The sequence below is a fragment of the Gekko japonicus genome, unplaced genomic scaffold, assembly GCF_001447785.1.
Source record: "Gekko japonicus isolate JY-2015 unplaced genomic scaffold, Gekko_japonicus_V1.1 scaffold6547, whole genome shotgun sequence".
NCBI classification, from domain to species: domain Eukaryota; kingdom Metazoa; phylum Chordata; class Lepidosauria; order Squamata; family Gekkonidae; genus Gekko; species Gekko japonicus.
Window position 1 is genome coordinate 1 of NW_015177227.1, and position 11,048 is coordinate 11,048.

At 53.2% G+C, this 11,048-nt stretch overlaps 1 protein-coding gene across 1 annotated transcript; it reads left to right on the top strand.

Moving 5' to 3' along the window:
• The first annotated feature begins 240 nt into the window (after positions 1-240).
• On the top strand, positions 241-9,426 carry LOC107124886 (hematopoietic lineage cell-specific protein-like). Its single transcript, XM_015428387.1, has 5 exons — positions 241-387; positions 1,670-1,783; positions 3,943-4,294; positions 7,360-7,431; positions 8,812-9,426. The coding sequence occupies exons 1-5, from the start codon at positions 280-282 to the stop codon at positions 8,946-8,948; spliced, it is 783 nt and encodes a 260-aa protein (XP_015283873.1). The 5' UTR covers positions 241-279; the 3' UTR covers positions 8,949-9,426.
• The last annotated feature ends 1,622 nt before the right edge of the window (positions 9,427-11,048 follow it).

Sequence of the window (11,048 nt, forward strand, 5' to 3'; positions counted from 1 at the left end):
TATGCTGCTGTTTTTATCCTTTTGTGAGCCGGCCCTGAGCACAGATCTCTGGAGAAGCAGCAAGGACATTTCCTAAATAAATTTTAAAAAAACAAATGCAAGTGAACCGCTAAAAGCGGAGAAGGGATTGTCCGATTGTCCCAACATCTCAGTTGGAGTCGGCCAACACCCTTCCTTGGCTTTGGAGGGGGCGCTCCCCCCCTCCCCCCCCAGTAATGCCTCCCTCTCCACTTAGCTTCTAGAGGTGCGGCCGGGAACCTGAAGCAGCGCTTTGAGAACATGGCCAAGTCTGCCGACGAAGAGAACCAGAAGCGGGTAGAGGAGGAGCGCATGCGCCGCCAGGCCCGGGAGCAGCGGGAGAAGCAGGTGGCCCAGGAGCAGCAGAAGGTGAGCGGATCCTCAACAGAGGAAGTCCCGTCCCCCCCCCAATTCCCCCCCAACACACAAGCCTGTGGATCCGCTCCACCTGCCTTGATTTCAGAAAAGGCACATGCTGCTCAAAGGGGCAGAGGCAATATGAGATCAGAATCAAAATGGGGCAGAGGATGCTCTGTATTCTGGGTGCTTGGGGGGGGAACAGTGGGAGGGCTTCTGGTGTCCTGGCCCCACTGCTGGACCTCCTCATGGCACCTGGTATTTCTGGCCCCTGTGTGACGCAGAGTGTTGGGACTAGATGGGCCACTGGCCTGACCCAACATTGGCTTCTCTGATGTTCTTATGTCTGGGGCAAGGGATGCTCTGTACTCTTGGTGCTTGGGGGGGGGGCAACAGTGGGAGGGCTTCTAGTGCCCTGGCCCCACTGCTGGACCTCCTGATGCCCCTGGTATTTCTGGCCACTGCATAATGCAAAGTGTTGGGACTAGATGGGCCATTGGCCTGATCCAACATTGGCTTCTCTTATGTTCTTATATGGAGCAGAGGTCCCTCAGTGGCCCCTGTTAGCCACGAGGTATAGATAGGAACTGTGTGACACACAGTGTTGGACTCAATGGGCCACTGGCCTGATCCAACATCGGCTTCTCTTATGTTCCTATGTCTGAGGCAAGGGATGCTCTGTCTTATTAATGGCATAATAATACAACGACAACACACACACACACACACACAAACTAGACACCAATAAATACATATATACACATGCTAAAAGTCTCCACCAAACAGAACCCATTTGGGATTCATAAAAAGGAGGGGGAAGAAAGGTAAATCTAAATATTACAGCTTCTAACCCTTAACGTCCGTACAAATAGTAGGTACTCAGCAACAGCTGCAGCAATTTCAGGAGACCTGTCAGGTAAGAAAAAACCAAGGTCATTATTGGTCATAGATTTTGCAGAAGAAAGGAGGGGGTGGATCAAAGAATGACGTAGCAAAGAGTAACGAGAGCAGTGAAAAAGAACGTGTCGCACAGAGTCAGGTTCGTTGTAAAGACAGTTACAGACTCTTTCTTTATAAGGAATACCCTTATATCTGCCTGTCAAAACGGCCGAAAGGAAGAAATTGAACCTGGCAAGCACGAAAGCTCTACGGTGCGAGGGGTGTACCAAATTAGAAAAGTGCTGGGCCATAGAATCTTGTGCGGGGAAAAGAGCAAGAAGACGTGGAGAACAGACTCCAGAGCTACCAGCGTTAGTAACTTGAGCTACAATGCCGAGTCTCTTTCTTCTTTAAGGTAACCCAGAAGAGCCAAGAGCCGGACTACAAACCCCCCGGACAGGAGCCCTCCCTAGTGCCTACCAAGGTGTGCCAAGAGGCCAGCTTGCCACCTGTGCCAGCAGCGCACCAGGTAGGAAGAAAGGTACCTGACTGTCCAAGCAGCCTGTGCTTAAGAAAGCAGCCTTTTTAGGGGTGTGAGTGGAACAGCACCATCCCCGCAGGTGCATCCCACGATCCCTTGCAAAGCTTTGGAAGATGCTGGACCAGAACTCTGGGAATACCCTTCCCAGACCACAGTCCTGCATCCGGCAAAACAGCCCCCCGGCTATAAAAAGTTCAAGCCACAATCAGTGTTCCCTCTAAGCTGAGTTAGTGTGAGCTTTCTTGTTGTTGTTCAGTCACACAGTCGAGTCCGACTCTTCATGACCCCATGGACCAGATCACGCCAGGCCTTCCTGTCCTCCGCCGTCCTCTGAAGTTTGCTCAACTTCATGTTCGTTGCATCTATGACACTGTCTAACCATCTCATCCTTTGCCGTCCCCGTCTTCTTTGACCTTCAATCTTTCCCAGCATCAGGGTCTTCTCCAGTGAGTGCTCCCTTCTCATTTGGTGGCCAAAGTATTTGAGCTTCAGTTTCATTATCTGGCCTTCCAGGGAACAGTCAGGGTTGATTTCTTTTAGGATTGACTGATTTGATCTCCTGGCAGTCCAAGGGACTCTCAAGAGTCTTCTCCGGCACCATAGTTCAAAAGAATCTATTCTTCGGCGCTTGGCCTTCCTTACAGTCCAACTCTCGCAGCCATACATGACTACTGGGAATACCATTGCTTTGACCAGTGTTCCCTCTAAGCTGAGTGTGAGCTAGCTTACAGTTTTTTAGCCTCCAGCTCACACATTTCTGTCTCAGCTCAGGAAGGAGGGCTCCAGAGCAAGCTAATTGATGCAGCAGCCAAACCGCTCGCTCGCAGCTTTCATGCCAGCAACTCACAAAGTAGGATTTTGGCTCACAAGACTCCACCGCTTAGAGGGAGCCTTGGCCACGACACGTTTGCTAGTCCTCTGAGCACTAGAGGAGCCTTTGCCACTTTCAGGGGGGGGATGAGGGACAATTCAACACAATCATCTTAGTTTCAGGGGACAGCTGGGCTGAGATACAGCAGAACAGCTGGTTTCGAGTCCCGACCTTGTACCCCCCAAATCTTGCTGGTCTTGCATCTAGCCACTCTCATCTCAGAAATTCTTCATATTTCATTTTTTTGGTATGCTTTTGGTCATGGCGACCACCGGTGACTGACCCCTGCTGGGGGCCCGGAGGATACTCAGAGGGGTGGCTGAATGAAGCCTGGCCCTGCCTCCCGCCTCTGGGGTCACCCATCCAAGTCCCTGCCGCAGAGTCGACCCCGCTTAGCTTCTGAGAATTGACCAGATTGGGCTTCCCGGGGCTCTCTCGGCCTCACCTGCCTCACAGGGTGTCTACTGTGGGGAGGGGAAGGGAAAGGAGATTGTGAGCTGCTCTGAGACGCCTTCGGGTAGTGAAGGGCCATGGGGTATTAGACCACTCTCCTCCTCCTCCTTCCTCTCCCTTCTCTTCCTCCTCTTTCTCCTTCTCCTTCCTCTCCCTTCTCCTCCTCCTCTTTCTCTTTCTCCTTCCTCTCCCTTCTTCTCCTCCTCCTCTTTCTCCTTCTTCTCCCTTCTCCTTCTTCTCCTCCTCCTTCTCCTCCTCCTCCTTCCTCTCCCTTCTTCTTCTTCTCCTCCTCCTCCTCCTCCTCCTCCTTCCTCTCACCCCTTCTCCTACTCCTTCTCCTCCCTCTCCTTCTCCACCTCCTCCTCCACCTCCTCTCTCCCCCCTTCTTCTCCTCCTCCTCCTCCTCCTCCCTCTCCCCTTCTCCTCCTCCTCCTCTTTCTCCTCCTCCTTCCTCTCCCTCCTCCTCCTCCTCCTCTTTCTCCTTCTTCTCCCTTCCTCTCCTCCTCCTCCTCCTCCCCCCTCTTCCTTCTTCTTCTCCTCCTCCTCCTTCCTCCTCCCCCTTCTCCTGCTCCTTCTCCACCTCCTCCTCCCTCTCCCCCTTTTTCTCCTTCTCCTTCTCCTCCTTCCTCTCCCTTCTCCTCTTCCTCCTCCTCCTCTCCCCCCTTCTCCTGCTCCTTCTCCTCCTCCTTCCTCCCTCTCCCTTCTTCTCCTCCCCCTTCTCCTCCTCCTCCTCAAATGAAACGATTCAGCTTGACGCAACTGCCTTCTTGGCTGCTGCTAGAGAGAAGGCCTTTGGCTATACTCTTCTCTACCCGATGTCCAGGGAGCAGCAGAGGAGGAAGAGGAGAAGCCCCCTGCCCTCCCCCCACGCCATCTGGACTTGGAGGAAGGTGCCCAAGACTTGCCCAAGGCCCCTCCTACGCAGACCCTCCTCGACGCCGAGACTGCGGATGGCGGCAACGACTACGAGGACATCGCCGTGGCCCCCAGCCGCTGGGAGGAACCTCCGGACCTCAAGGAGGAGGAGGAGGAGGGCGGCGAGGGGGACTACGAAGAGATGCCGGGGCCCCTGGGGGAGGCGGAGCCCGTCTACGACGACTCTGCCGACGCGGGCCAGGACTATGAGGAGATCCCAGACTGGAAGACCGGCAGCCGTGGGGCAGTGCCCCCAGGAGGTGAGAGGAGGAGGAGAAACCGGCGTTGAGGGGACGGTGGGGTTGTCCGCTCCAGGCTGGGACATGCCTGCCAGTTTTGGGGGGCTGGACCCCTGGGGAACTGGGGCGGGGAGGGACCTCAGCAGGGTATGACAATATGGAGTCCACCTTCCGAAGCAGCCATTTTCTCCACCTTGAGAGAACAGCCCTGACAGAAGAACTATGGCTTGCCCAAGGTCATCCAGCCAGGTGGAAGTGGAGGAGTGGGGAATCCTGGTTTTTTTTTACCATCAAGTCACAGCCGAAATACAGCAACCCCATATAGTTTTGAAGGCAAGAGGTGCTCGGAGGCGGTTTGCCATCGCCTGGCTCCGTGCCAGCCCTGCTTAACTTCTGAGGTCTGACTTTTAAGCAGCAAATCAGATAAGTGACAACCCCGGAGACCATAAAGTAGCCACATGACTGCCCGCTAGTGTGACGTTCCCCTGGGAGGGCCAGTAAACACGAACAGACATGGAGCTGCCTTCTACTGAATCAGACGCTTGGCCCATCCAAGTCAGTATTGTCAACTCAGATCGTAGGGTGGCCAGCTCCAGGGTAGGAAATACCTCGAGATTTTGTGGGTGGAAACCCAAGAGGGCAGGGTTTGGGGAGGGGAGGGACTTTAATGGGATATAATGCCAGTTTGGTGTCATGGCTAAGAAGAAGAAGAAGAAGAGAAGAAGAGTTTGGTGTCATGGCTAAGAAGAAGAAGAAGAAGAGAAGTGCGCGGACTCTCATCTGAGAGAACCGGGTGTGATTCCCCGCTCCTCCTCCACTTGCACCTGGCTGGATGACCTTGGGCAAGCCATAGTTCTGGCAAGAGCTGTCCTTGAAAAAGAGCCGTTTCTGTCAGAGCTCTCTCAGCCCCCACCTGCCTCCCAGGGTGTCTGTTGTGGGGAGGGGAAGGGGAAGGAGTTTGTAAGCCACTCTGAGACTCCTTTGGGTAGTGAAGGGCGGGGTATAAATCCAATCTCCTCTCTTCTGTCTTCTAAGATGAGTTAGAGTGAGCTAGCTCACATTTTTTTAGCCTCCAGCTCACACATTTTTGCCTTAGTTCAGGAAGGATGGCTCCAGAGCAGTGTTCCCTCTAAATTGAGTTAGTGTGAGCCAGTTTGGTGTCGTGGTTAAGTGTGCGGAGTCTAATCTGGGAGAACCGGGTTTGATTCCCCACTCCTCCACTTGCACACATTTTTGCCTTAGCTCAGGAAGGATGGCTCCAGAGCAGTGTTCCCTCTAAGCTGAGTTAGGAGAGCCAGTTTGGTGTCGTGGTTAAGTGCGCAGACTCTAATCTGGGAGAACTGGGTTTGATTCCCCACTCCTCCACATGCACCTGGCTGGATGATCTTGGGCAAGCCGTAGCTCTGATAAGAGCTGTTTTTGAAAAAGAACCGTTTCTCTGTGGAGAGCTCTCTCAGCCCCACCTACCGCACAAGCAATAGGGCCATTTCTCACAGTAACTTCCATCAAATCCACTTACTGTGAGAAAGTTACTATGAGAAATGGCCCTATTGCTTGTCAAATGGATTAACGATCTAGAAATGTCAACGCTACACACTCTGACAAAGTTTGTGAACGAAACGAGACTTGATATGCCTAGTCCGTTGAATGATTTTTGAGAGATTGGCCTGCTCCAAGTAAACGGGATATTGAATAAGAACTAAATTGTCTTTGGATATTTTTCTTTGGCATAATACTTCACGGTGGTTCTGCTTATTTCCACCACCCATTTTGAGAGCCAGTTTGGTGTCGTGGTTAAGTGCGCGGACTCTAATCTTGGAGAACCGGGTTGGATTCCCCACTCCTCCACTTGCACCTGCTGGATGACCGTGGGCAAGCCGTAACTCTGGTAAGAGCTGTCCTTGAAAAAGAGCAGTTTCTGTCAGAGCTCTCTCAGCCCCACCTACCTCTCACAGGAGGGTGCCTGTTGTGGGGAAGGGAAGGGAATGGAGTTTGTAAGCCCCTCTGAGACTCCGAGTGAAGGGCGGGGTATAAATCCAATCTCTTCCTCTTCTTCTTCTTTTTGGTTTGCACCACCTGGAGGTTGGCAACTCTATCAGGCAGGCAGCGGTTCTCCGAGGTCTCGGGCAGGCAAAAGTCCTTCCCTTCACCTCCTGTCAGATTCTTTAAGTGGAGATGCTGGGGAATTGAACCCGGGACCTTCCGCATGCCAAGCAGAGGTGCTTCCACTGGGCTACGGCCTCTCCCTTAAACAGACCAGAAGAGAGTCAGCAGATGGGCTGTCGAACATTCATAGTCTATATTGCACTGATGCTCCAGTAGGTCAGGAGGAGGAGGAGTAGAACCTGGAGCCCACCTGGCAGAAGGCGAGACGGAAGGTGAGACTTACCAGAGCCACTGCGAAACCTGCCGGGAACCAGATATGTGGGCTCTCCTTGCAGGGTCACCCACCTCCCAGTCTTGGCCATGGGTCGTTCCATAGGAAAAGAGGTGCAGGAGCTCATTAGCGTAACTCATTTGCATGTGCCACACCCCCTGACATCACCAGAAGTGTGTCAGAAGGCAACACCCACTGCTCAGGCTCCACTGGACTCTTCTGGATCGCTAGCTATTGGGGGGCGGGGGAACGAACAGATCCATGCAAAAAGAAAGAGAGAGAGAGAGAGAAGGAAAGAAGGAGGGAAGGAGGGAAAGAAAGAGGGAGAAACAAAAATAAAGAGGGAAAGAAGGAGAGGAAAGAAAGAGGGAAAGAAAGAAGGAAAAAAGGAGGAAAAGAAAGAAAGATGAGAGGAAGAGAAGGCAGGAAGGAGAGAAAGAGGGAAAGAAAGAGGGAGAGACAAAAATAAAGAGGGAAAGAAGGAGAGAAAAGAAAGAGGGAAAGAAAGAAGGAAAAAAGGGGGAAAAGAAAGAAAGATAAAGAAGGAAAGATAAAGAAAGAGAAGGAAAGAAGGAAAGAAGGAGGGGAAGGAGCAGGGGTTGGGGCTTGCTGCATGTTCTCGCCCCCTGGGGTCTTTACTGCCGGAGCTCTGCTCCTGTGCGCTCCTGTAGGAAATGACCCCTGGGACTCTTGGCTTCTTTTCCTGCAGGGAGTGAAGGACCGGTGTACGAGGTGGGCGATCCAGGCTTGTCTGCTGTGGCCCTCTATGATTACCAGGGAGGTGAGTCAGTCCTTTGGCCCCCGCTGGGTGGTGCCGCAGGAGTGGGGAGGGAACTTGGAGACAGGTTTGGGGACGAGGTTAAGGACGGGCGGGTCAGCGGAGGTGGGAGAGAGGCAGCGAGTGGAGGAGGCAGGATCCAAATCCCCGGGTGTGCATCAAATGGCCGTGAACCGAAAGGCTTCTTTCCCAAAGCAAGGGCTCCGGAAAGGGGGAGCTCCAGTTTCCAAGGATACCCCCTCCGGCTGTGGTGCCCTGGGCCTCAAGTGAGTGTTGCCAACTCTGGTTTGGGAAATTCCTGGAGATTTGGGGACAGGGCCTAGGGAGGGCAGAGACTGAGAGGGGGAAGGAGCTCGGCAGAGATCTGATGCCACAGAGTCCACCCTCCGAGGCAGCCATTTTCTCCAGGTCCCCACAAAGAAACGATAAAAGAGGGGGGGACTCAACCCAAGACATGGCTGTGATACATGAGGGTCAAGCTAACAAAATAAGTTATTATAAAAATAGAAATATTTATTATGGTGTAAAAGGTAACGGTCAAGGTCTCCCTTGCTCGAAAGCCAGTCAAATCCAACTCTAGGCGGAGGCGCTCATCTCTGTTTCCAAGCCGAAGAGCCAGCGCTGTCCGAAGACTTCTCCGTGGTCACGTTGCCGGCGTGACTAGATGCCGAGGCACACGGAACGCTGTGACCTTCCCACCGAAGTGGTCCCTATTTATCGACTTGCAATTTCTCACTTTCGAACTGCCAGGTTGGCAGGAGCCGGGGCCAGACGACGGGAGCTCACTCCGTCACGCGGCACTCGGGTCTCGAACTGCCAACTTACAGACCTTCCGGTCTGCAACTCAGTGTCTTAACCTCTGAGCCATATTTATTATGGTGTACACATTAGTAACAGCGTTCTGTGTGCCTTGGTGTTTAGTCATGCCGGCCACATGACCATGGAAACGTCTTCGGACAGCGCTGGCTCTTCGGCTTTGAAACGGAGATGAGCACCGCAACCCTAGAGTCGGATTCGACTGGCTTTCGAGCAAGGGAACCTTTACACATTAGTAAAAGAAAGTAGGCTAAAAGAAAGGAGCCAGTTTGGTGTAGTTGTTCAGTGCGCGGACTCTGATCTGGGAGAACTGGGTTTGATTCCCCACTCCTCCACTTGCAGCTGCTGGATGACCTTGGGCAAGCCGTAGTTCTGACAAAAGCTGTCCTTGAAAAAGAGCAGTTTCTGTCAAGATCTCTCTCAGCCCCACCCGCCTCACAGGGTGTCTGTTGTGGGGAGGGGAAGGGAAAGGAGTTTGTAAGCCGCTCTGAGACTCATTTGGGTAGTGAAGGGCCATGGGGTATGAATCCAATCTCTTCTTCTTCTTTCCCCACCCCATTTTGGCAGATGGGGACGATGAGATCTCCTTCGACCCCGGCGACACCATCACGCACATCGAGCAGGTGGACGAGGGCTGGTGGCGTGGGCGCTGCCACGGGGCTGTGGGCCTCTTCCCGGCCAATTACGTGGACCTCCTGAAGTGAGACCCTCCACACGCCTCTCCCTCCCAGCTACCCCGATGACACGTCCCTGATCCTGCTTGGGGGGGGGGCAGGAGCATAGGAGAACGGGGTGTTGCTTCCCTAACCCTCATTTCACAATCGAGCTCCAGGCATGGAGATCAAACGCTTTTCCTCCCCAGGGGCAGCAGGGTGGAAATGGGCCCACGGAGAGCTCCGAGCTGCAGCTCCCGGCCTGGGGTGGTTTCCTGAGCTTTCGCAGTCTGTATCCTGATCCGTCCCGCTCTTGGTACTGGGTATCCCCAGAAACTCCCTTTTTGGGCACCACAGATACAGAACAACACACAGCAGGCAATGAAAAGTGGGGGTGGGAGGCGTCAAGCTCTGGGGAGCAGGTCTATGGCTGCCGGCTCTGTGACACGGCGGAAACCTCACCGGCCCTTCTTGTCTTTGCCTAGTGTGGGCTCAAAGGGGGCAGGGCCGGCTCACTCACTAGGCGAACTAGGCGATTTTCTAGAGCGGGCCGGCCCTTAGGGGTGCCAAACTGCACCCAGCCCCGTACTCTGAGTGTTTCTTGATTATTTGTGTTTTTTAATCTTCCAAAAATGCATTTATTTTTGAAAAATGGTGGGCGCAGGGGGGGGCAGCGCCAGAAGGGATCCTCGCCTAGGGTACAAAATAAGCTGAGGCCAGCCCTGCAAAGGGGGCAGGCGAACCCTAACAGAAGGGTTGCTCTTACGTACCATGGAGCGTCCCCAGGTGGCGCTGCAGCTCTCAGCCACGATTCTCTAAGCTGTGGAGTCTTGCGAGCAAAAATCCTAGATCGTGAGCCGCTGGCATTAAAGTTGTGAGCAAGCTGTTTGGCTCCTGCAGGAATCAGTTTGCACTGGCGCCATCCCTTCCCGAGCGGAGACAGAAATGTGTGCGCTGGAGGTTAAGAAACGGTGAGCTGGCTCACACTAACTCAGCTTAGAGGGAATGCTGCTGTCAGCCAGGATGCTCCCTGGGGGCCAGTCACTCTTGCTTAGCCTAACCTCCCCCCCCCCACCGGGTTGTCGTGGGGATAACAAAATACAAATGCAAGGCCAAGCGGGGAGATAGATGATCTGCTGCCTTCCAGAACATGCCTTGTGCGATAGATTAGTGCTTGCAGCTTTCGGACACTTGGGATTTTGCACTCTTGAAAAGAGTCCCTTCACCAAAGGCTCTCTTATTTCTCTGTGTGTGTGTTGTTACTTAAACCATTAAAACTGGAGATTTCAGCTTTACTTGAGTTGGCGTCTGTGTTTCCTGCCTGGCCCTCGATCATACAACTTCACAAGAACCAAAGCTGTTGGCGATACCAACTCATTCATGGCCCATACCTACTCTAAGGCACCTCTGCTGTTAGCAAATAAACCTCCACGCTTGAGAGGAGGCAGATGGAACGTGATAGCAGGGTCTCAGGTAATTACTCTCAGCATTCTACAATTAAGAAGGGTACATCTGCCCATACTCTCCAATTTTGATATTTCCCCCCCCCCCAGGGGTCATTTAGTAGAAAAATAGGTGCAGGAGATCATTAGCATAACTCATTCGCATAACTCATTTGCATATGCCACACCCCCTGACATCACCAGAAGTGTGTCAGAAGGCAACACCCACCGCTCAGGCTCCACTGGACTGTTTAGGATTGCTAGCTATTGGTGGGGGGAATGTGCAGATCTGCCCTTGCAGAGGAGGGAGAGCTGGTACCTGAATAAAACTTGGTCTTAAAGGTGCCACTGGACTGTTTTGGACCGGGGGGCCGGGAGGGGGGGCTCTGCAACTTACCTGGCCCCAGTACTGGACCTCTGGATGGCACCTGGTGTTTTTGGCCCCTGTGCACCAAAACAGAGCGTTGGACAGGATGGGCCACTGGCCTGATCCAACATTGGCTTCTCTTATGTTCTTATGTCTGAGGCAAGGGATGCTTTGTATTCTTTGTGCTTGGGGGGGGCAACAGTGGGAGGGCTTCTAGTGTCCTGGCCCCACTGATGGACCTCCTGATGGCTCCTGGTATTTTTGGCCACTGTGTGACACAGAGTGTTGGACTAGACGGGCCATTGGCCTGATCAAACATTGGCTTCTCTTAATGTTCTTATT

Coding starts and splice junctions, on each gene's coding strand:
- LOC107124886 (XM_015428387.1), top strand. CDS start 280: ATGGCCAAGTCTGCCGACGAAGAGAACCAGAAGCGGGTAGAGGAGGAG. Junction 388..1,669: donor TGGCCCAGGAGCAGCAGAAG/GTGAGCGGATCC, acceptor TTCTTCTTTAAG/GTAACCCAGAAGAGCCAAGA. Junction 1,784..3,942: donor CTGTGCCAGCAGCGCACCAG/GTAGGAAGAAAG, acceptor CCCGATGTCCAG/GGAGCAGCAGAGGAGGAAGA.